The sequence below is a fragment of the Zosterops lateralis genome (assembly GCF_965231275.1).
Source record: "Zosterops lateralis genome assembly, chromosome: 5".
Lineage (NCBI taxonomy): Eukaryota > Metazoa > Chordata > Aves > Passeriformes > Zosteropidae > Zosterops > Zosterops lateralis.
Window position 1 is genome coordinate 9,994,756 of NC_139766.1, and position 26,070 is coordinate 10,020,825.

Sequence of the window (26,070 nt, forward strand, 5' to 3'; positions counted from 1 at the left end):
AAAATTATTTCTTTTCATAAAACTACAGAACATAATTTGCTACTGTAAATCAGGACAGCTCAGCTGAGGAGTTGGGAGGAACAATGTAGTTGATTCTAATTACCTGGAAGAATTGGTTGTCTTTATTTTGGCCCTAAGAATATAAGACACACTGAACTTCAGATTGTATTGGGATATTTGCCTTCCTTCTTAGATCTCACAGTTGGAGAGAAAGCATTTATCATTTCTGAGCTAAGTGTGGCTTATTTTAGTGGCAATTGTGTAAGGAGCCTTTCAATCCTGAATGGTAGAATGATTATGATGACATACCTGGTGAAAGATGAAGCAATGAAGACAGATGTTATGCATATTATGTACCTAGCATCAATTCACAGCTGTATTTGTCTAGGGTTCTGTGCTCTGAAATCAGGAGATGCTTTGACCCCACTGTTAAGTTTGAGGAATATATCTTGTGACATTTGCATGTGGTCTTTTTCATTTTCATAAATAATAATATTAAGTTCCTGTCTTCTAACTCCTCCACCATTCTGGCTGTGTTTATCAAATATGTTGGATTAAAATGGTTTCAGAGGCAATTTGCTGTGTCTGGTGTAGCCATTTCCTCTGGCTGGTGGCATCTTAGTCCTGGCTCCTGCTGTGGAAAGTCCTCCTGTGTCATAAACCAGGAGTGAAGTGTCCTCTGGCTGTACTTCAGTGTTTTTGTCCTGTGAGGTCTCTTCAGAATCTTAGATTAACTCATTTCTTCAGCAGTATTCATAATCCTTAGTGTCTATCTTTCCATTTGAGTTTCTTACACAGCTCTCCCTAGAAGGTTTGCTACTGCAACCTCTCTCTGCAGATTGTCACTATATTTATCCCTGCAAAATCTCCATGAAATAATGAAATGTCTGTACCTGTATAGAAACCAGTGCTTCTGAATTATACCTGTAGGAGAGACCCTCCCGTTCACGGAAGTATTAAAAGATTCTGTTTGATCTGGAGCCATCATACCAATCTTTGAGGCACCATAGGAAACTCAAACCTTATGAAATTAGTAAGAAATGGTAAGACAAACTAAAACCTTCCATTTAACGGAGGTGGCAGAGCACCTTTATTTTATTTATGTGTTATAACTTATAGTTTTGGGCATATCTCTGTAATCGCAAGCTGTCTAGCTGATATTGGTGTTAAGACAGTTTAGGAGGTTTGGTGTTTTGTGCCTTCAGACTTTGCTAGTGACTTGGAGTGAGTGTTTCTCCTTTGGGGCAGCTGTACATTCTCTTGACTTATATTTTTACAAGTATGGAAGCTTGGCTTGTAGCAATGCCTGGAGACAGACACAAACATCACTGATGTGTTTACACCAGGTATTTTATATGCCTTGGATGGTATTGCATAGCTGCTTCCTCTAGTATTCTGTCTGAATACTTCTGTGCATTATGAGATATGTGTGTGATGTTAAAAGGATGTTGTTTAGGTTGAAAAGTTAAGCTCCCCACTGTTAAGGAATTGACAGATTTACTGTTCCTCATGCCATTTTGATCGTACCAACACATGTGTGTCTCTCGTGCATGGAAAAATTGGTATGTGACCATGTAATTGCATTACAGTCCAGTTGTTCAGCACACTCCTGGTGTGATTGCCCTGTGTGGTAGTTCTAGGTCTGGTTTTGAAATGCAAAAGTCAAGCGCAAATCATGTGCCTTTGTTGCTGTGTCAGTTTCCCCATGGGCTCATATATTATCAGTAGCAGAGCTTGAAATTTGACCCTTCAGTGTTGCAACTGAGACTCCACCATCTGAATTTCTGCTGCCTGGCAGATGGATCCAGCTATTGGCTTTTGTGGTAGGGAACTCAGCCCAGCTTTTCTTTCTCTCCCATGAGTGGGCAGCTTCTGAGTGTGCTATAGGCAAGTTGTGTCATTTTTGGAGGTAGTGATCATGCTGTGATGTTAATGGTTGTGCTCTAGGTTGTGTGACAAGTGGCTCCTGGCTGCAGGCAGCTGGGAACCCAGAGCAAGGAGCAGGAGATGCCTCTCAGCAGAAGCATATAAGAATCACAACGGCAGAGGCCTGTGTAAAAAAACATGAGAGAGAGAAGATAGCAACACAAATCTGGACTAGGATTAAACAATACTTTTAGTTTTTTCTCACCTCTTGTTTTTTAAACAAGACCTGTAACTTGTAGATGAGCAGAGTTTGATTATCCCACAGGGATATATTTTAAGGGCTATATTTTTATGTGGCACAGCCCACGGCTTGCCAGTGCCACTGAAATTGTCAGCTTCATGCCTCATAAAATAGCTGATGTTTGGGCTTGGCTGAGCAAGTGGAGATGTCTCTGAACTGACTTCAGCAATCTTTCTGTAGGGCGGCAGTTGGTTTGTGACAGATGAAGCTGAGTAATCAGGCATTTGTGGCTGAAATTGGAGCCCTGCACCTGAAACATGTTATGGGCAGGAGTTTGTTTCATTTGGAGTTGTTAGGAAAGATCATAGAGTTTAAAAATTTTGTATCTTTTGTTCTGAACCTGATCAACTGCTGGGTAAAAGAGCCAATCGATGCAGATGACCTTTAAAGATTGCTCCATGTGCCTTTATTTATTGACCTTTCCTGGGAGCTTTATTTTTCTTGTGGCAGCCTAAGCATTCAAGCTTTAAAATTTACTGTGATTTAGAATAATAGAATAAGTCATAGTCTTTAATTCTTACAAGTAAAAATTCTTTAACTGTCAGTTGCATTAGGAACTGGTTCCTTTTTGCTGGAATATCTGAGCTTTGCAGAACTTTTTCTAAAAGCACTTTAAACTTTGTGATGCTGATTTCAAAAATCGTCATTCGGGATCCCTCACTGAGCCCTTTGCTCCTTTATGAAGTTTCTGATCGTTCAAGTTAATTGTAATAAACTGTGTTATGTGACTGTAATCTGCTGCCTCCCTCTACACACCAACTACGTGAAGCAGTCAGAGGGTTGTGGTGACGTGCCACCAGCTACACACAACAGGCAGGAGAGCGTTTGCTTGTTTTTGTTGAAGCCTGCTTCACAGTTCCTGCTTTTCAGGGACTCATGCATTTTGAGTCATGTGTTTCATGGCTATTTCTTGAAAAACTGGATGTTTTGCATAGTCTTGTTACTACATAATGGCTTTAAAATAAAGGGAGAGGGGAAAAAGCAACCTAGATCATCTCCTCTGCAAAAATTAAGCATTTGACCAATGTTACAATCAAGCCTCTGTTTATGAGTGCATTTTTGCTATGTGCAGCATAAAAATCTCACAGTGCAAATATTTGCTTCTATTACTGTCAAGTGCACAGTTCTGTTTCATAACAAGAAGAATCTGGAAGCCTTTTATTTATGTTGAGCCTTTCTTCTTCCAGTCTGAGGACTCAGATTGGGACAAAACTTCATATATGTGCTTAGACTAAAGCAAAAGAGACCTAAAAAGCATAGAATATTTTCTGCTGGAAGGGACCTTTAAAGGTCACCTAGTTTAACCCCTCTGCAGTGAGTTAGGGACACTTTCTACTAGGTCAGGTTCCTTAGAGCCCCATACAGCCTAATCTTAAATGTTTTCAGGGATGGGGCACCCACAACTTCTCTGGGTGACCTGTGCCTGTGTTTCACCACCCTCATAGTAAAAAATTCATTCTTTATATCCAGTCTTAATCTATCCTCTTTTATTTTAAAACCATTACCCTTTCTCCTATCACAACACAATCTGCTAAAAACTCTGTCCCCATCTTTCTTATAATGCCCTGTAAATACTGAAGGGCTGCTTGAAGGTCTCCCTGGAGCCTTCTCATTTTCCAGTCTGGACAACTCCAACTCTCTGTCTTTCCTCAAAGGAGAGATGCTCCAGCCCTCCCATCATTTTCTGTCCATCCTCTGGACCTGCTCCAAGAGGTTCATCTTTCCTGTGCTGAGAACTCCAACTCTCAGTAGGCGCAGAATAATGGAGCTATAAAAAGCTGCCAAACTTAGATGAGCTGAAAGAAAAGCTTTATTTCTGAAGATACACAAAGGGAATTACATAAGCTGTGGCTGATGAGGTGTGTCTGAAATGTTGACACAGTTATCAGGTGACTGGCATTTCATTCCTCTTGCCAGTGATGATGGAGCTCTGCTCAGCATTCAAACTTACAGAAGCCTTAGAAACCTAAGGAAGTGTAGGTTACTCCTTTTTAGGAGGCGAAATAGGAAACAAAAATATTTTGTCTCTGTGAAAAGGCTTGGTTAATATTGGTCAGCTTTCCATCACAGCCGATAATGGGAAGAATAAGATTTAAGACATTTTTTTCTTTTTTTGTTTCTATCCACCTAACTTGCAAGATTCTGGCTCCTTTTTATGCTATGGAAGTGAGCTTGTGAAGCTGTTCTGGTGCTTTTTGTCACTATGAATCTGGCAAAACTTCTATAGCCAGGAAACTCTGCAGTACACTATCTTTGCAAGGATGCTGTGGAGGTTATATTAGATGATTTGGACTTTTTGGGCTGATCTTGGACCCAAAGACTAAAACTCCCATAAGCAGCACCAGAGTAGGATTAGGTATGGAGTCATTGAAAAACTGTATAGAGATAGGTACGCCTCCTTGTATGGGACATTTTTAACTGCTGATTTTTTAATTTTTTTTTTTTTTTTTTTTTTTTTTTTAATGAGAACTGGTGTGATCAATCTCGTATTTCATGAAATTTAAAGTGAAGGAAAGTTTGAATATAATAAAATGAAACTTTAAACAGAAAAACAAAATGTGAGAAAAAGGCAAAGGTATTCCAAATATACACTGAAGGGGGGGAAAAAAATCCCATTTTGATTGTGAGAAGGATTATGTGCCATGGTGGTTATTTGTACACACAGAAAGAAATGCCAGGCTTAAGTTCCATTTAGCTCTTTAGGGCAACTGAGCTAATCGATGAATGATGAGCCAGCATATCAAACCAGTGGGTCCTCCTAACATCTATCATTGAACTCTACCCAAGATATTTGGAAGCAGAACATAAAAAATGAATGTCATCTGACAGCAGCCAGATCACTGGCAGAGCTAAAATAGCCCTGGCCCTGCAGCTGGGGGTGTGTGGTACACGAGTGCTGCGGATCTGCTTACGGGGGGTGTTGTAGTGCTGGGGTGGCTGGAGCGAACAGCCCTGCATCCCAGAGCCCAGCACTCAGCTCCAGGGACACAGATAAAAGTTTAGATGCTAGAAGGATATTTAACTTATATTTATGAGTAATACTATGAGGCATGCAGGCCTCAGATAATCATGTTAGGTTTTGTCTGAGTATCATAGCAGGTGTAACAAAGGCATATGATTTGAGTGAGGTCATTTACCCCTTTTCTCCTTGATGTAATCATAGGGTGGGCTGAGTTCTGCATTATGCTCTGCATTTGAAAACCATGCACTTACATTTGTACCTGATGCCATAATAATTTTAAAAGGTTCTCCTACAGGCAAAAGCATGTTTTGCTGTGTTTTGTAGAATTGTAAAAGGTGTAGCTTTTATGTCTCTCTATTGTTCTTGCTGCTGAGTTGCCTTTGCAGTTGCCACTGTTAGTGGAGCCTCTGCCTTACAGAGGGTTGCAGCAGGAGGCCTCAGGGTTGCAGAAATAATAGAATATGATGTACTGAAAGGGGAAATTAAGACAATCTTAAAGACTGAAAAAATCACTTAATAACCAACACTACTTTTTTTTAAATCTCAGGTTCATTTCTTTATCTAATCAAAGCTGATTCGTGTAGTTATTTGTTGTCTTTCCTCTAATTTCAATGATACTTTAGCTGTGTTCCACATCTGATGTAATTTCACACTACAAACTTCTGTTGGCATTTTCACATATTTGTCAAGTATAATCTAATATTTTCTGAAATGCTGTGGGATTTTTTTTCTGTTTCAAAAATGAAATCTTGGCCGTATTTCTGATTTCCTCCCTTGTACTTTTATATACTTCCTGTCTTTTGTCAAATTTCTAATTCTTGTAAAGATTTTTCATTCTAAAATTTTCTGTTTTCTTTAGGGAACAGCAGTATTACAGTCTGGAGCCTTACCAGCTATATCAGGTAGGAGCCATTTAGTTATTTGCTTTATTTAACAATGATGTTTAAGCCTCAAATTGTGATAAGAGAAACAGAAGATTTATGGAAGCAGAACTAAGTACTATATTGAGAGGTGTCCTGTTTGTGGTTGGTTTTGCTGCTGCAATTCATGACTGGCAGTTATGAAATATGCTGTAATCTGTAATAACCTTGGTTGAAAAGATTTATATATATAAAATCTGTAGAGGTTCAAAGTTGTCAGATTCTTTAAAAAGCTGTTTGGTACCTTTTCTACTTACATACTCAAAGAACACCAAGAAATTTTTCTTTTTAGGCTGTATTAGCCCCAAAGGCAAACTTGATTTAGATGTTCAATGTGTATAGCCAATTTCCTAAATATAAACATAAAATCACAGGAATGAATCTTTACCAGGAGCAACTGGGAGATGCTTCTCTCATGTCAGTGAAGCTGATTGACCATCAAAATCACTGATGAGAGGACACTGAGTATGTGGCCTGGAAAGATTATTTAGGCAAAGGCACTGACCATCCTTGCATTGTAAACCTCTCTATCAGTGGATTGTGTTGCTCACCCCAGTTCCCTGTCTAATGCAGTCAAAGTGGTCTGGCACCTTTGAATTATCATTTTACTTCAAAGAAAACATTTCTTAAGCATTTGGTTTTATGTGATTTCTCTCCATCTTAGATCTTGGAGAGATCTGTGCAAAGAACTTGGCTAGTTATCTTAAATGCCTTTCCATTCCTTAAATAGTTTACCTGATAATTCATCAGATCCATTTGATTTCTTAGGATGTCCACCTCCAATAGACACTGAACAGCTCTTTGTGGTTGGGTTTCTTTATTACTTTAAGAAACCTTGGCAAATACATAAAGCAGTGTAACTGATGGATACTTGTGTGAACAAATCCAGTAAGATACTCAGGATCAGGAGGTGTCTCTGGAGAAGGTTAAAAGTAACTCACTTCCTTTGTCTGTCTTAGCAGAAGAAAATCCAGAAGCATTTAGCAGATCTTGTTGCTAGTTATTCCACTCAAGCCAGTGGAATTACTCTTGATTTATAGAGGTTTAAGTAGAAGCCCAAATTGGATCATTAATTTTATCTTTCCCTCTGGTACTCAAGTTTCTAGTCCTCCACTCAAACCAAGGAAACCAGAACACTTATGACTAAAATGTGTGTAAATACAGAGGAACTTCTGTTGCATATGGTGGGCAGAATGTTATTTCTGTATTAATTTCAGTATCAAGTTAATTTTGGATGCAAACAACATCTGACAAAAAACTTAATCTCAGGCTATTCATGCATATGAGGGAGTTGGCTGTTTTGATAAAACCTATCATGAAGCAAATTGGAACTGCAGAAATACAGGACAGATTTTTATGTCAACAGAAAGAGAAGACACAAGACTGAAGACATTTGAGCAGATGTATTTTATTGTCTGGTGCACTGGGAAAATATACTTTATGAAAAGAGCTCTTGCAGGAATAAGTATAAATGCTTAAGGCAAATGCAGCATCTAAAGCCAGTGACTGAAATTTTCTTTGTGGGGTTTCACTTCTCAAATGCTCCACTATACCAGTATAATTTTATTCTTCAATACTAAAGCTATTTTTCAGAATGGAAAAGGAGCTGTAGTTTTCTGTCTCATTGCATTTTTATTGTTCTTAGATATTTCATTTTATTTTTATTATTATTATTATTTCATCAGTAAAGTTTTGTCTTTCATACATGTGAAATTTAAAGTATAATTCAACTTGGCATTGTGAAGCTTCCATAATAATTCTGTAGCATTTGAATATTTATTCTAAGGTATTAACTGAAGGTCCCAGGGTGCTGAGCAGTCATTCACACTGTTCTGTTGGACTAAAGGAACTGTATTACAACTTGTCTATGGTTCTCTGTTATGAGAGATTATTATCCATTGCTTAGAATAAAATGAAGGCACACTAATCTGAGGTAACTACTTTCAAAATCTATATTGTGCATATACATGGCAAGATACCTCTGCTAGCATGGATGATTGTAAAATGACCAAATACCCAGGTATAAAATTCCTTAAAGTAGCAATACACTTACTCACAAACACATTTCTTTTTAATCATATTTTCATTCAAGCACACTGTAGAATACAAACCCATTCCTTCCTGGGCTACAGGTGCCCACATTTTCTATGCAATAATTTTGCTCTTGAATGTCTCAGTTCTGTAGCAAGACATGGAATTAAACAGTCAGGGACCAATTTTTTTGTGTATTTTTCAGTTTATTGGTAGGGAATGTGGGTATTCTTTTTCTCCTTTTAGTTAGATATGCTGAGCAACAGACTCAGCAACTTTAGAGAATTGTGTTTCATTCTAATGGCAAACAGAAAAGGCTTCTAAATATGGCAACAATTCTAAGTTGTATTACTAGATGGAAAAAAAAAACAAGTCGGGGTGAATCATTTAATTATGGTTTAAATAATTTGGTTGCCTTTGTTATAAATAACTTTGTAAATATTGCTTAGAAAGAGAGACTGAATTAGATTACTTGAGTTTGTAGGAGGAAAATGTTCCCATTGTTATCATAGTTTTGTACTACAGATAAAGGCAAGGGATTCTTTGGAGTTGTATGATGTTTGAATGTGTGTTCTTAAGTGTAATAGACTGCATTTATAATTATGATGGACCTCTACCATGACAGGATTGAGGTTCAAAATTATGATTCGGATTTCCTGAGACTGCTGGATTCTGCAGACTGGATTCTCAGTTTAATATATTTTGTGTGAGCAGTTCTCATGGGACCTGTATAGAGACTCTCATGACTTCTCAAGAAATCCTGTCGTTTGATCTGGTGGTTGCAGTTTCAGAGATATCTATGTAGGTCTTTTTTCTCAGGAACTGCTTATGTGCTTTGAATTAAGGGATCATTAATAAGGTTCACATTCAGTGTTGAGAGGTGGAACAATAGACTGCACATTCCTTCACAGAATGGTGAGCTGAAGAGCTTGTTATTATTCTCATTATCTTTCTGGTACTATAAACCAAAGTACTGTATGAAAAAAAGGAATGAAGCAGTTTTCTAGTGAGAGTCTCTGCCCTGAGGTGTGGATGTTTTGTGTATGTCTGACAGATGTTTGTTTAGTTCTGCAGTGAGAATCCTTAATCCACCTTGAATCACCCAAAGACCTCTGCTAACCTTTCATTTACAGTATATTTCCTAGCAGTTGTGCTGTTTCTCATTGTAATTTAGGCCTCTTATTTAAATTATGTTCTCCTTTCTATTCCATTGCAACAGCTTAGATAAAGAACCTCCAAGCTCTTACTCATAAGGGTGAATGATTTCCTTCAAAATATTTGTATTTTCTCAGTTGAGTAGACCTCTGTCACAGCAATCTTCTTTTATGAATGATGTTTAAACCATGAGGCTGTTTTGTGTGGAGGGGAAATGCCACTATTTTTGTCCTTAGGGAAATGCCACTATTTCTGTCCTTAGCTGCCAACCCCTTCCAAATGAGCTGAGCAGACTGAATCCCAAGACTCCTGTTAAGAGGAGGGAGGCTGGTAGCTGGAATAGCTTGCAGAAGTGCTCAGGGACACTGCAGTCCCTGGAGAAGGCATTTCATGCCAGCTCTGTGCACTATATTTCAGAAACTTTCATCCTTTCCCAGTTCCCACAGGGGAGCTGGTTGTCTGGGCATTCCCATGGGCCAGGCCCAACCCTGAGTATTTCAACACTCAAATGAAACTTCCCCAGAGGGAGATCTGATCTCCCTGTGCCTCAGTGCCATGGGCTCTGGCCTTGCAAAAACCAGCAGATGAATGGGCAAGTTACAAATAAGCTCCCAGGGAAACAGTGCACTTTCAATATTGTTTTTTGACTTATAAATGATCTCTCTTCTTTTCCATTTCCCCCCTTATTCCATAGGAGCAAATTCATCAGCATTGCAACAGAAACTCCTGCTCTCTGACAGCCTCTTTGCTTCAATAGAAAACCTACACAATGCTTGATTGGAAATGTTCTGAGGGGATGCATTAAGGAATAAATATAAAACAAAGCTGTGGATTGGAATTCAGCTAAAATATCACCTGAATGCTGATCATGAGCACTATATCTCTATTAAATTTTTCTTAGGTAGATAGGGACTCAAGACAGGCAGACAAGAAGAAAGAATTAAATTAAGTATATTACAGGTGCTGAAAATGAAGTCAGCTGTCTGACAGCTTAGCTTTTCTGATGGAAAACTGGGTGCTTTTTTGTACATTTTTAAATATTTTTATCGCATAGCTATGCAGCATGACACTTTTGTTCCAAGCTTAGGAGTCAGCTTCTAAGGAATTAATTCAGAGTAATGAGAAAAAAAAATCTGGGCCATACTGTGGTGGTTATTATCGCTTAGGTTTAAAACAATTTACAATTCTCACTTTTTTCAGGATTTGTGATGTCAGCTCTTCAGATGTAGGAAGACCAAGTGCATTCTGATATTTTTATTGAGCCAGTAAAGGACTGTGTTGAACAGTGTCCACCATAGATAAGTTATCTCATACCTTATAGGGCTAAACACTGTAATAGAAAAACATTGTTTTAATGATTCATGATTAATGAAATAATAATTCGTGATTAATGAAACCCTGCCATAATATGGCAGGCTCTTTCTTGGTCCTGCTTTATTCTACAAGTCCACTCAAAGTTATTCTGTAGGGGAAGAAATACAGGAGTCCAGAAAAACTAAGCTGATTAAAATACATATTGCATTTACAAGCTAAATGTTGACCTTGGTGACTGTCTGAAGTAAGAGGGGCCTTTTCCCAGGGGAGAAAGAAAACTGTGGGGAAACCATCCCAGTGAATGGTCTCAGTGCTTCTGCTTCATCCTCTGGGCTGAGAAGATCCCGTAGGTTCCTGTTCTCCGTGTTGGGGCTGACAGAAAGTGCTGAGTCCGTGCCACAGTAACTCTTTAGTCCTGTCCTTTATTTATTCGTGATTTGCTTCCCCATGTCCTCTCTGACACTGGAATCTGGGGAAATTACATATCCCAGCCTTCTAGAAGACAAAGGTGAAGACCTTATTTGCACAAATACTGCAAAAAATTATTTCAATTTTTAAAAAAAATTCTTGGTTTTGTGTGTGACCTTCATCCCTGGGCAGTGTAGATCCTGAGCTTCACATGTATCGAGATTTTTGAATTAAATGTATGTAAATCATCTTTGAAGGTGTATTTTTCAAAAAACCCCCCAGACACTGAATTTCCTGGCACAGGAAAATGGTAACAATCCTAGCTTAACACTTTTGCATTTTTAAGGATAGGAGACTGGGCTGGAATGGCCCACAGCATGGGAAGATGAATAATAGCTAGAGGTAGTTAGATCCTCTGTTATTTTTTGCACAGACTAAATAGAGATCTTTGAGGAACAATATTTGAGCAGAGTGCTTGAATGCATTTCTAATTTTGAGAGATTCTACCACCTTTAAAGTTGTCTCTCTCTAGAGAGACAGGAGGCATTTCTGAATATGGAGAAATCTGTAGAGTAATAAACATTTTTAAGTATCCCCCTCAGCTTTTATGTCTTGCAGATAATGTCATTTGTACAGCAGAAAAGATATGAAATTACTTTGAAAATCAAAGAGAACAAGCAGGGAAGTTTTTTTTTGGGCAAATATACAGCAGCAGGAAGTCTCCTATTACATTTACATGAAACAACCTCCTGGTGTACTTGCAGTGTTTCTCCTGTCAATCAGTCACTTTAGCCTTTGGATGCTCTTTTAAGCAAGGTATCTGTTTTCAGAGGAGGAGATGGGATGTTACTTGGATGAGTAGGTCAAAGTTCTTAATAATAAAACTAGTTTTAATTCAGCAAGGAGCAGGGGTTTATCACAGAATGTGGTGTTTTCTTCTGTCCTGACTCCTTGTCAGGAAATTTAATATTCCAGACCTGAAGAGTTTGTGACCTACCCCTGGAAGGCAGAGTGGAGCTGGGCAGTGAGAAGTGATCACTTGGTAAATGCAGTGCAGGACTGTGTGTGTCTCCTCACTGGCCATGCAATGATAGGTCAGAAGATTTGAAAATGTAAACTGTCTGGGCTCAGTTTATAGTTTCTATTCCATCTTCCCTCTGGTTTATTTATTTTTTTTTTCATGGCTCTTTCTTGTAGCACATGTGCTGTAAACTGTCCTTTTTCTTTTTTTTGAAAAAGTAGTTGTCTTCTCTGAGCTACATTAAACTTTTGAGTCTAATTTTGTCACATTTTGAATACCTTCTTCCTCTTACACATTGAGGAATATAGAAGAGAAGTAAATCTCTTGATGAGATACTCAGTTTTGACAAAGACTTGAGCAAGTCAGCCACACAGAGCTGCATGGCAGGGGAAACTGAAAAAAAAAATTCTTAAAAATTTCTTGTAAAATGAAAAGAATAATGGAAAGGAGTGTCTGTCTCCTGCTGGAGACTTTATTTGCTCAGAAATTTATCTTGCTAACTTGCTTCTTCCATTACTGCAAGTGTTCTCCTAGAAATCATGAATAAGAAACAAACCAGTTTATACAGTAGCTGAAAAGAAGAAGGAAGAAAATATCTAGGCTGATCTCTGTTGACATGTGTTTATACTATGAAGTTCAAAGCTTCAAAAAAATTCCCTGAGAGATTTGACTATGTAAATATTTGTTAGTTGCCAGATTTTAAAATGAGGAAAATGCAACAGGTCAAATCCTGAAACATTAACATGGTTCTTTTAAATAAGCTCTGAATGGGAAAATTTAAACTTGACCATAGATGGATTGGAATATCTTGTTGTTTTAAATCCCTTTCCTGTCCTGAGTGTTCTTCACAAATCCTAAAAATGTTGCTTAAAAATCCACAATGCCTCTGGAATAATTTCTGCTGAATTGCATTAAGTTTTTGAGGGAATAAAAAACCCCAACCGCATGCTAGTTTTGTGATGAAGCTGGAATTAGCATAAGGCTGTTATCTTTCTTTAAAGTAAAGTGAGGCTTTTGGCTTCATAAAACATATTCTGATGTTTTTAATGCAGAGAGAGGATGCACTGATGTGAGAAAAAAGATGATGTGTTACAGTGAAAAAATAAGTAAATCAGCTAGCCTGAGGCTGTCCTATTTTTGCATTTATTTTTATCAGAAGTCTTGTTAAAAACAAAATTCCAAATAACATTTTTAGTTGTTAAGTTCTCGCCAGAGTTCTACAATCTGTAAAAGTTCTACAATCTGATCTCATTTGTTAAAATACAAGATCAGATACTCAGTATGGCATACTTTATAATTGAATTTTGTAACCTTGGATTATGCTATATATGCTTTCACGTAAAGAAAGATTACAAACTAAAGGCTTTAGTTCAGTTGTACCCTTTTGGAATATTTTATTATTGTTTTAATTGATTGTCCTCATTAAGTGAAATAATGAGTGTTTTTTTAGATTTATTTTATAAAACTGTAGGATTAATTTTACAAGCTTGGAAACTCTTAGATTTAGAATTAAAATTATATTTATATTTTATACAGGAGGGAAAAAAAAAAGAAATTGCCATTTTCGTTAGATTCCCAGGCTGTGCAGTTTTATTAGATATTTCAGAATATTTATCTTACAGAATTCCTTCATGTTGCATAAGAGCTGTGGTAATTTTTGGAGGCTATTTTAAAAACAATTTGCAGAGCAGTGTCTCACCTGCTTGGAGACTATTCATCAGCTTAGAGTGTTAATTTTACATGAAAAATGAACCCAGCAGGCTGCAGCACATGGCAGAGGCGCCCTGTCACCAGTGGCAGGGTTACTCATCCCCAGCCTCCCACCCGATGCCTCCTCAGCTTCAGCTCCTGCACAAGAAGTTCCCTCACAGTTATTCATGCGAGGAAGTAAATGCCACTCAGCTCTGCTGAGGTGTCCACAGTGACAAGAGCAGAGAGCAGAGGTTCAGGGCTGGCTGGGGTGATGTAATCCCACACCCAACAGGTGGGGATGGTGCTGCTGAGTTTGCTGGTTGAAGAAGGAATGTGTGTGTGCAGACACTGCATGGGTACCACCCTCCATCTTCCTGAGTTGGTAGCTCTTGTTTCCTCAAATATCCCTAATACAGCTTCCTGCTGGCCAGAATCAGGCTGGGGAAGGGAGGCTGGCTGTGCCATCTGGTGTGTCCATGGGAAAAGTTTCCTGGCTGGAACACTGGGAGGGTGTTTCACAAGAGTCATGCTGTGACCTGGATTCAATCCCTGTGGAGCAGATCCCTCGTGTTCCCTTGCCCCTGGCCTGGTGTATCCATATCTAAACATGGATTGGATGGACTGCTGAAGTTTTCTCAGATAGGTTAGATAGGTTTTGGGTCCAGTCTGACCAGATTTTAATGAACACTTTAAACTTTGTTGTTGCTAAAGCTACATTATGGATTGCAAAGCAACTCCCAACTCAGTTCTCATTGCCATTTTACTTCTTAGGTCAAGAGAGCTTTCCCTGTGAGGAAGGTAGCACTCACCACAGAGAGGGACAGCATCCTTAGGTTTTATAGAAGGCATCCTTTCTCTCAAAAGAAAGAAACCAACAAAATTAGATTTTAATGCCACAAACTCAGGATAAAGAATTTAGCGACTTTTTTTTTTAATTGCCTAAATGAAGATCAATGACTTGTAATTCTTTGCATTTTGTGTTTGTTTTCTTTTTTTTCCTAGATGTTTCAGAAACATCTACTAAAAATGAAACAGATTTAATGTGAATCTCTGTCTTTGAAAATAGGTGGTGCTTCTGTCATGGCAGCTTCTGGGTCTTTGAAAGTGCATAGAGGGCACAGTCTCCAAGCTGGTAAGTGAAAGTAATTATGAGGTGTGTGTGTATGTAAATTGAAACTAATTTAAACTTAAATTATTTTAAACTTCATAAAATATTAAAGGCAAGGCATAATTTGATTCCCTATTGTAAGGCTTACGTATTTCTTTGGGTTTTTTGCTTTGAGGAATTTTTGTCAGAAAGACATTGACAGATGGGATAAGTTTAGAAGAGGCAGTGACAGATGAGATAAGTGACAGAGTTTAAGCAGTAATCTTATTCACAGCAGTAAAATGCTGCCATCACTTTAACAAAGGGCACCCACCAAAAAAAAAAAAAAAATTCACCTCAGGCCATGAGAAATCCTGTACCCTAACAATGATATGCTGGGAAAAAAACACCCAGCACATTTAAATATACTTCTTTATGATGATGGAGTAAACAAACACTGCCAGCAGATAGAATTATGGTGTTTGTCATTCAGTATTAATTGCAATATGGTCATTCTGTGGACACAGCATTTTTGCTTGCCTGGTTTTAATGGGAGTGGAGTCTGAGATGGTGAAGAAGCATGGACATCTCTTTTCAGCCTCATGCTCAGGAAAGACTGATGATCTTGTGCAGCCTGGCTTCTTTGTAAAGATGGTGATTTGCACATGGAAAGCAAAGTTGTCTTTGTAAGGGCTAGCTTAAGCATTTTTTGATGGTTTTTCAGAAATCAAGAAGTTATCCATCATGCTGGAGGTGGAATTTTAACAAGAATCTTCCAGATGCTCCCAAGATCACCCACGCATTGCTCCCTGATTCATGCGTGCAAGATAGCTCTGCCCCCACACTGATGTACAGCAAAATGCACTGCTGTTGACTTCAGTGGCCTTCAGTGGGAATAGTGTCCTAAATTTTATCTCCTTGGTGTTACACTCATGAGGAAATACTGGCATCACCATTACAGAAAAGTCAGCACTAGCCACTGTTTATGCTATTCTGTATGATTTAGTTTAAAAGATTACAAGTCAAAACCAGAAAAGCATAGGCTTTGATTATACTGTACAAATTTCCAAATCTAATACCATTAATAGTGTTCCTGTGTTCTAGGTCCTAAAGGTGGGTATGAGATGCTAACACTTCCTTCAGAACCTGGAACTCCAACTAGTTCTGAGGAACCTGGTGAGTACAGATTTTTGTGTCAGAGGTCACTACCACCTCTTGTTTCTTTTTCATTTTCCTTTTTATTCTTATTGTTGAAATAAAAAGATTGTTGAAATCTTCTAAGTGTAGTTTTTGAAGTGTTGCCCTTTGAACATGTCAGCTTTATATGGCTGCTCACACACACACACACTTATATTTGGGCTATATTTGTAGTGCTGATTTTCTTTCTGTGTAATTTATTGTTCATTTCTGAGAACGTTGCCTACATTGGGTAGAAAATATAAATAACTAACACTTGCTGAAAGAAAGACTGCAACAGCAGCTTCAAATATAACTCTCTTCTTCCCTCCCCAATTATAGTCTTTTTCTTTGTTTTCTCCTCAGTTGAGGGCCACTGAATTTTCACTTTTACTCTCTTCCTGTTACTTGCTTGACCATCTTTTTTGATTCCTATTGTTTTCCCCTTTCTTGTCAAGTAATTATGATATTCTTTCAGAATGTTGTAACCATGTATTGTGGACTGTTTTGTTCTTAAATCCTCCTTCCACAATGTTCTCAAATACTGGCCCTCTGACCCCTCTTGGAAGTACCTCCTGTCTCTGTCCAGGCAGTAGGGACTGCTGAAGGCACTGTCCATTTCTTGCTCTGCGCTGGGGTTTTATTAGTAGGAACATCTGACTGTTTTGTGCTTTTTAAATAAACCCTTCTCTTCAAACAAGTCAAAGCCAGTTTTCAGTGCCTAATAAAGTTGTTGGGTTTTTTTATTTGGTTGGTTGGTTTATTTAAGAAAAAATAAAAACCAAGTATTGCTATGTTTACAAAGAAAGCAGTTTCTATTGAGACAGCCCTGATGGAAAAACAGAAGGCTTTTCCTTTCCCTCCAATCCTGTTTGCCCAACTGTTTTTTTTCTTCTACTTGCTCCTTTGAGAAGACTATTTGACTATTGCCAGTTTTGGAGTTTTTTTCTATGTGTTTCTTTTGCTTTTCTTGCACAAAGCCCTACCAATTCTCCACATGCAGTTTTTTAGTTCTCAGGGAAATCACTTGGCTTGTTCACACCAGGTATGACATTCAATTTCCTTAAACCTGTCAACTGTTTAGTTCTATAGGGGATCTTGCTAGTTTTCATGCTAGCTAACTTTGAAGATGCTTCACTTAACACTTCTGTTACATCACTTTAACAGCATACAGAAAGACTTCAAAAGTTATCTTTTCCTTCATGACTGTTCGTGACTCTGTACTTAAGATTGTCACTTGCTTGCAGCTTCTAACTTTTTGTGATGCAGACTTTCAATGCTATGACTTTTCTGAGTCTCTTCTCGCTCAATCAGGCCAAATTCCTTTGCAATACTGTGGACACAGTAACTGAAAATAATTTCTGAGAATTATATTTGATGAAAATATAAAAAATTCCTTCTGCATTCAGCTCTGTGTTGATTTTTGTCATTTTGTTCCTAACATCTTGCTTTGCAACAGCAACTTGAAGTCTGACTGACAGAGAAATATTTGTATACTTTTTGGATTTTCCCATGTTTTATTAATGAAAATCTGTGAGAAAATTGGCCAAATTTCCAGTCTTTTCAGTTTTTGGACTGTATAGTAGACTCCTTTGATTTAAACAGCTTAAGCCTTGGGAGATTCCATTATCCTGGGACATACCCATGCTGTTGCCTAACATTGTATAAGTTATCTCTGCTACTCATAAGATGTCCGAAAAAAATGAAAAAACTTTCCCTCAGTGGTTAGTCACTGCTGCTGTTGTCTGGATATAAGAAGTCATTTTCCCCTATGCTCTAAAATGCCTTGATATCCTACTGCCCCTCCATTCACATCTCAATAGTGTCTAAATGGGCAAAAAGGAAAAGCAGGAGTTTGGAGAAAAAAAAGATTTTATATGAGTTCTTTGTGGGGACAAGGAAGGGCTTAAGAGGAGAACTACATGAAAAAGGAGAACCTCAAAGTGATACCATTTCCCCTCTGCACTCCTCTGTCTCAAACTGACTTTAGAGTAGAAACTCTATAAGGGTAAGGACTCCAACTGGAATGAACAGGCAGTCAAGATTAATATAATTGAAAGCAGGGCTAGATGAGGTCTTGAAAATCAAACCAGTAGAAAAAATATTTGTTGCTTTTAAGTCAAAATCATTTCATAGGAACTGTTTCCTAGTAGGTTTAATCTGAGTCTTTTTAAAGAAATTTCTTTAAAACTCAGTGGGATTTCCTCTAAAGTTCTTGTGATCTTTACTGTTTAGAGGGGTTTTTCCAATTTTTTTTCCTGCCATGAAAATCCTTTAATACTCAGTCTGTCCCCACTTGGCATCATTCATTTTTCAATTATTTTTCTGTCCTGAACAGGGAAGATGTCAATGTTATCTCCTGAAGTTTGCCTTCTTTTTGCTTTAAACAGTTCTTTAGTCCCTGTTTTTGGTACATGCCTTTAAGAACCTCTACTTATTTTGGTTTTGTCTTGCAGATGATATAATAGTTCACATTTTCCTAGAACAAACTACTTCATATAAAGTGTTATTAATCTAAGGTAGAGCTGGAAGGCTTCTGGGGTTTTGCTGCTCATGGAAATGTCTGTAGAGTGTTTGCTTTCTGCCACAGCCAAGACCCCTGTGTGTGGCCTGTGGCCTTCTGCAGAGATCCTGACTTGATCAGTGTCTCAGGATATTTTAGGTAGAAACTGTAGTTTTCTCATGTCCCATCTACCACTGAGGAATGTCCTGCTTGGCAAGCAGAGTTATTGCTGCTCAGTGTTTGCCTTCAGTGTGTCTGTATGAACTGGTTCATCAGTCATTGCCAACAGCTCCTGTTGTAACTTGTTATTTATTTCAGAAGGGGCAGTAGGTTATTCAGCTGATGTCCCTACACCAGATCGACCCCACAGTGAGACAGCCACCTATGTTAATATTCCTGTCAGCCCTACTTCCAAAAAACAGCTTCACTACATGGAACTGGAACTTCAAGAATCTAGCCCAAGCATAAGAGGTAAGGAAGTCTGTGATACTTTTAAACAGAAAGGAATATGCAGAATGTTTGGGGTATGTGGAATCCTGATTTCATACGGGGAGCAGATGAGGGCGCTGGGGGTGTTCAGCCTGGAGAAAAGGAGGCTCAGGGGGGCCCTTATCACTCTTACAACTGCCTGAAAGGATGTCATAGTCAAGTGGGGTTGGCCTCTTCACCCAGGCAACAGTGACAGGAGAGGACATGGCCTCAAGCTGCCCCAGGGGAGGTTCAGGTTGGACATCAGGAAGAATTTTTTCACTGACAGGATGGTCAGGCATTGGAACAGCCTTCCCAGGGAAGTGATGGAGTTATCATTTCTGGAACTTGAAGAAATGACTGGATGTGGTACTCGGGCTTAGTTGATGGTGGTGCTTGGTCAAAGCTTGGACTGGACGATTTGGAGGTCTTTTCCAACCTTAATGATTCCATTATCTACCCACAGGCTTCTGCTAACAGAGAAATTGAACCCTGTTATGTTTCTGAGGCAGTTTTTTAAATTGGCATCTCTTCTTGGAAAAGATTTTTGAGTAATGAATTTCTATAAGATGTTGCATCCCTTTGACAGGTGATTGTATGTGCGCTCCTGAAGTGAACATTTCAAACTCTGGAGTTTGAAAGACAGTAATTTGCTTGTGTTCTAAAGATGTTCATTGCATATTAGGACTACACTTACATCATTTTTCTTTCTTGGCTTCAGAAACAGGGCTGGGGTGTGTGGGTGTACAGGGCTTGCTCCTGAAGACACTGGCTCCGGAGCCATGCAGCAAATGATTCAGAGCAGAACACAGTGTTCTTCTATCTGCTCTCCATGAGGAAGTGTGAAAGTGCTACAGAGAGAATGCAAATTATTTAATTTAAAAATTGTTTTGTTGGTTTTTTTAAAAATTATTTTGTTTGGATTGGATATTTTACATCTAATGCTCAACTTGGGCAATTGGCACACAAATGTGCAATAGATGTGCCATGTGTTGTCATTTAGAGATGCAGTCCTTGCTACAGCAAGCCCTTCATCAGAATCTGGCATTTAATTGCTTGCATTTGATATTGATGGGTTTTGCATCTATACTTCTCAGCTATAAAAATTTTAATTTTTATCCTTCTAATTTCAACAGTTTAATTAACTTTGAAATGCTGGGACTTTTTCTGTTGCTTTTAAAATGTTTTTATGTTTTTCATTATGTAATTCTAAGCTTCTCCCAGAACTTAATATAGTTCTCTCTATAACATTGTGTTGAAATGTAAAAGCAATATTTTCTCCTAATTTTAAAGACAATGAACCAAGGCATTAAAAATGAAGGGTTAAATGCTATAAATTTTCCTAATTGTCAACTACTGTCCCAATCTCAAATTATGTTACTTTAAAGTTGTCTTTAATGACCAGAAATATATATATTTTTCATATTAAAGTTTTCCCAGCCTGTACCCTAATATAAGTATTTTGCTGCTTAAGGGACTGAGCAGATTTTGTCTCCCCTATCGCCAAGAAAAATGAGCTAAAGTGTCATCATTCTGTGTGAGGGGGAAGGTAGTTTCTCTGGTAAACATTCACAGAGTTCCTAATCCAGACAAAGAACACTGCCAGCTGCCACAACTGTTTTCTGTTCAAATACCAGGTATTTATTGTTCATTTCCTGATTCATAACCTGGTGAGGAAGCCTCCCAGAAGTGGGAGAGCCAAATTCAAATTTGTCCTTGACTGGGAGTAATAGGAGATTCAAACCTTGGGCAGAAATGCAAGTGGTTCACTGTGGGCCTGAGAGATTTTAGCCTGCTAAGCAGCTGAAAACTTTTTCCTAAAGAAAAGTTTCTCAAGAAAGCTTTTTCTCAAAACAATCTTGGTAAACAACTATCCTTTCTCAAAACAATCTTTGTCCAGCTAGTGTTTTCTGTTTCTCTAGTTTAACCAATGATATTAGAAAGGTGTTGTTTCTATTGACCAATCATGTTAAATCAATATCAGAACACCTTATAAAAGGTTGTAAGAATTTGGAAAAAAAGCGCCTTCTTTTTCTATAATTTTTGCCTTTTGAAATATTTGGAGTCTTTCATGTCCTACAGTGACAGTTCACTTGCTTATTTGAGGAAAACCAGACAGCTAAAATATGTAGGTAACAAAGCTTTAGAGGTATTTTGTTTTAGTTTTGGTTATCACCTTACTCCCTTTATACATCTTTCTCTGAGACTGGACAAAGACCATCCAGGAAATTTGTGGAAGAATTGTCACAACAGCTTTTTTTTTACTGATGAGTATGTGAGGGGTGCAGTGTTTTACAGGACTCCATTTGGTGTTTCAGGGGGTGGATCGTCCCGCTACGCCCAGATCGACATCACGGCCACTGAGACCGCACACAAGGTGGGCACACAGCACGCGCAGTGCCGCCAGGAGCGCCTGCAGGAGCTCGAGCAGAAGAAGAAAGGAGCTCAGCAGTGACCTGCCTTAGGAAAGAACTTTGTGCTCACCACAAATTCATACTAACTCATCTTCCAAAAGATTCATGTCTATTGTAAAAAAACACTCACACAAAACGCTGCCATAGCTTCTTGCGGTTATGCCAGATTCATTCCGATCTCTTGATTCCTAATTGGAAAGCTGGTAGCGTGAGGGGTGTGATTGGTCTTTCCTTGTATTTTAATTTGGTTGTAAAGTCCAGATTTTTTTGTCATATGCAATGACAGATGTAAGTTACCTTTTTCTATAATTCTAAAATCATGGAGAACCTGGAACCAATTTCAGTGTTTATTAAATGGTGGCATTTTCTTTGAAAATAAAGAACTTGAATGTGTGTAGATAAGGGAATGTGTGTGTGTGTGGTAAATGTACACATATGTTTGCATATGTCTGTATGTAAGCACACATTACTGATAAAAATATATGTATATTTCTGAGTGTATAAAATGCATAAAACCTCGATTAATATATTAATGGACTCTTACAAAAGCAAGAAAATTCAGTGCCTGCTCTTTTTGCAGGTAGTTTTGTTCAATTTATGTGCTTATTTATGGAAATGCTCAACTATACCTATGGATAATTCAGTTTTATACCTCACCAAGTCCTGCAGCTTTGGCAAAAGTTACTCAAATGTAAAAGCTGTCATGTCAGGGTTGCACATGTGTATGCAAACAGACAAGAGCACAAAACAAGTTATTTAATTATGTCTATAAACCACAGTAATGTGAAGGGACATTTGGGTGCTTCTGTTCTTAAACATCCTAGGTCAAAACATAAGTTTGATTTTGTAGTTGATGGATACTTGTAATTCTTAGCAATGTTTCTGGAGATGAACATATGTATCACTTTGAAAATCAGGTCTGTTTTCTCACACAGCATATTTTAAAACCAAGGTATTCAAAAGAAACATAGCTTTTCAAAATTGAGGCTTTTATATCACAAAAACTATTCCTAATGTAAAACCAGCATCCACCTTAAATCTAAAACTTTTATTGGGAGATTCTCTGCTGTCCCTAAGTATCATATGATCAGTTCTGTGTAAGTGGATGTCTCCAGAGATGCTACAGACTTGAGGAACAACAGGATTTTATCTTGTAAAATAGGTTTACCTATGGGTCTGCCATATCTTGCTTTTGTACAGTGAGATTTTATGATTCAAAACTTAATTTCCCATATTGCATTGTCTATGTAATTCCTTTTATTTGTCCTCATATAAAATATTATTTAAATACAACATTATGTAAAATGTATGGCAGTAACACTAGACTAACAAAGAAATATAATGAGGAAGGAAACAATTTTTTTTTCTGATAATGTATATACTTTGGCTTCCAGAAGTTGCCAGGAGTGACATCTTGGGTATTTGACTTTTTGTTTGTGTCCTCTTAAGATCCAATATCAGAGCCAAATTCTGTTTTCTAGATATGCATTTTAATTTATATTGGTGAGTGGAAGTTTTGTGCCAGTGAGTGTTTCACTACATGACTTAGAATGAGAGGTGGGGTTTTGTTTTTGAGGCAGAATTTAACCTATAAATTTATTTGAATGTAGCCTCAATAGCAATGTAAAATATCAGAAATCTCTCAAATAAAAAAAAAAAAGTGCTTGAGAGTTGACAATTGCCATTGTTATCTGTCCTGTGTTCAGAAGTATTTTTCTATTGAATCACCTAGCATATTTCTGAAGAGAGATATTTCTTATGAAATTATGAATTTAAATGATTTTTCTTTGACAAGTGGACAGTGGTGATCTGCTTTTTAAATTTCAGTGCAACTGGAATGGCCTGGGCTTCCCGGGGCAACAGGAGCTCACAGAAATGGAAATGTTCTTTCCTAAATAAATACAATCATGTGCCTTCAACTTCCACTAGTGAATTGGGGGCAATGGAAACTAAATCATAATCCTATGAACAGGCTTGTGCTTGTTCACACCTTACATAGAACACATACATGAGTGATCTAAAATACAGTTTGTGATTTCCATGGGATGAGTCCAGAGCTCTTAAAAAAAAAAAAAAAATTAAAAAAAATCTAAATATCTCCCACATTTTTGGAATTAAATGCAACTTTTAACTGCTGATGATAAAAAGAAGGATTTGCTAATTTTTAATTTATCATGCTATCAGAGTCAGATCTCCTCCTGTTTTTACCAGGAGCACAAAGTATTAATTACCAGAAGAACAAAACAATGTGATTTGGCTGGTGCTTCTGTAACATGTTCTTGAAGTACTTTAAATGTGGCAGAAGTGCTCTTGGTGATAAGAAAATGGTGTCATCAAGTGCAGAGTTTGAGCATAAGCATAAGCATTGGTGTGCTGTGTGTGTGCCTCTTTCTCCCTGACAGACCTACACTAAAGCACTGCTGCTTCAGTGGGGCTTATGGCGTGTTCATAAGCTGCTATGGAACTGTTTTATATGCAAATATTTGGGTGATGGAATTTTCTCCAAGGTAACGTGCTGCAGGATGGAGGGCTGGAGTTTGGAGGGATTTAATTTCTCAACAACATAAATAGTTGTCCGGGTTTTAATAGCGCTCCAGCACCTAACTGTGGAAAATGCCAGTAGGTGTCCTTAGGCACGTAAATGTTTGTGAAAATCTGCCCTGAGAGTTGTTTTTAGCAAATGGCTTGGAAAAATTCCTCATTTTTCCCCTCTGCTGTAAACAGAACAGTTTTAATTAGCGTATCTTGGAAAACTATATTTGAATTTGAACTATGAGTGATTGCATTTTTCGTGAATGTTGAAACATGCAGCCTTTGGTAAGTTTCTCTTCTGGTTAGTCTGGAATAAGACATATACTTGCTAAAATAACCACAGGAGGAAGACACAGTATTTCATTAGGTGCTGTTAAAATTATGGGGTTTTTTGAAGATGACAATGCTGTTACATTTTTATGTCAGCTTTTCATTGGGAAGATCCTCAGCTCTCATTTGACCAGTCATACAAACAATGTTTTACAATCTAGGTTGAAAGGAAATGTTAATTTAACATCATATAGCAATAAGAACAAGCTAAGCAGAGTAAGGCTGGGAGAGTTAAAAGTAATTAAAAGGAATTTTTGGAGGGAGCAGGTCTGCACCAAACACAGCAGAAACAGCTGGGCAAAAGAGGTGAATGTGTGTTCAGCCTTGGTACAGCCTCACTTTGAATGTTGTGTGCAGTGCTCGGCCTTACAATTTAAGAAGCAAGGGTGTAAGAACATCCATGGATGGCAGGGACAAGGAACTCTGCTGACCTGAGATATTCTAGAACACGTGGCTTTATTGCAAGGGTCGTGGGCAAAAGGGCCTGGTTTCAGCCACCAGCCTCAGCTGAAGGGAAGTCCCAATGAGAGAGGGAGAAAGAACAAGAGAGGAAGAGCTAAGAGAGAAGGGAGGGAGAGAGCAAGGTGGCAAGGGTCAGTGTAGAGGGAGAAGAGAGCAGGGAAAAGAGAGTGAGGGAGAGCAAGAGTAGGGGGAAGAGAGAGCTAAGAGAGTGAGGTCTTTGGTCTATATCTCCTTTGTGATGAACAATCTAATTTACAGTGACCAACCGATACAAGACACAAAATCCTATATAATCTACATACAGCCTATAAGAACTACTACATTACCATATCGTGTTATATTTTAAACTCTTAAAACTACTCTTTAGACTTTTCTGTTTTGCTACATTGACCTTTGGATCCCTTAGCCAGCAGAAAGGTATCGTTTAATCAAAAGGGATTCTCCTTCAGCTGGCTAGGCTATTGTCTTCAGGTTATATAGTAACTAAGACTCAGCATCCTACAACTCAAAGTAAACTTTCATTTCTATTTTGATTATAGGTTTCATATTTTCAGAATCTTTTGCTAAGCAATCATATTTATAAGGTTTCCCTGATTCATCTTCCCCAACACAAGGGCATGTCCCTGAATGTGTCCAGAGAACAACAAAGCTGGTGAAAGGGCTGGAAGTACTGTGAGGGGAGGCTGAGGGTTCTGTGTTTGTGTTGTTTGGAGCAAAAGAGGCTGAGGGGTAGCTAATTTCTCTCTGCAGCTTCCTAAGGGGAAGCAGAGAAGAAGGTGCTGAGCTCTTCTTGCTGGTATCCAGAGATAGGATACGCTGGAATGGTTCAAAACTGCACCATGGAAGGTTTAGATTGGACTTTAGGAAGCATTTCTTTACCAAGAGGCTGGTATAGGCTTCCCAGAGAGGCGATTCTTGCCCTAGCCCTGTTGGTGCTTAAGAGGCATTGGGAAATACCCTTAATAACATGGTTCAACTTTTGGTCAGCTCTGAATTGGTCAGGCAGGGGGATTGGATGTATTGTTCTCTCCCAATTGAAATATTCTATTATTCTATTCTATCCCATCCCAAAGATGTCAGGCTTCAGAGTTGCCTCATTCTAACTGATATCAGTTGGTATTGACATATCAGTTATCAGTTTTCTCTGAAAGGCTGGAATATAAGTGACAGGAAAATTCATGTAATCTTGATCTGGATTCTTATGCAAGGCATAGCTTTGTAAGACAGTGAGCAGATTTAGGAAAAAGTGCAGCTGACATGTGAACTTTGAATTTAGTAAAAACTTTAGGGTGAGTGAACTTTAAAACTTATATGCTTTCAAATGTTCGCCTGCATCAGAGCATCTAGAAATAATTCAAATTTATTATCCCACTGTGTACACAGAGGCGTATGTAACATCACCATTTTACTGAAATAATACGTGTCAAT

The 26,070-nt window shown here is 38.2% G+C and overlaps 1 protein-coding gene across 4 annotated transcripts in view; it reads left to right on the forward strand.

Moving 5' to 3' along the window:
* The window catches only part of DOK7 (docking protein 7), a 62,145-nt gene extending 39,059 nt beyond the window's left edge, over positions 1 to 23,086 (forward strand). For all 4 annotated transcript variants that reach the window (XM_083861623.1, XM_083861624.1, XM_083861625.1 and 1 more), the window contains 5 exons: positions 5,989 to 6,031; positions 14,737 to 14,802; positions 15,862 to 15,933; positions 18,755 to 18,907; positions 21,223 to 23,086. In XM_083861623.1, coding sequence (XP_083717749.1) covers positions 5,989 to 6,031; positions 14,737 to 14,802; positions 15,862 to 15,933; positions 18,755 to 18,907; positions 21,223 to 21,359 — 471 coding nt within the window. In that variant the 3' untranslated portion in view covers positions 21,360 to 23,086. The remainder of the gene's footprint in view (positions 1 to 5,988; positions 6,032 to 14,736; positions 14,803 to 15,861; positions 15,934 to 18,754; positions 18,908 to 21,222) is intronic.
* The last annotated feature ends 2,984 nt before the right edge of the window (positions 23,087 to 26,070 follow it).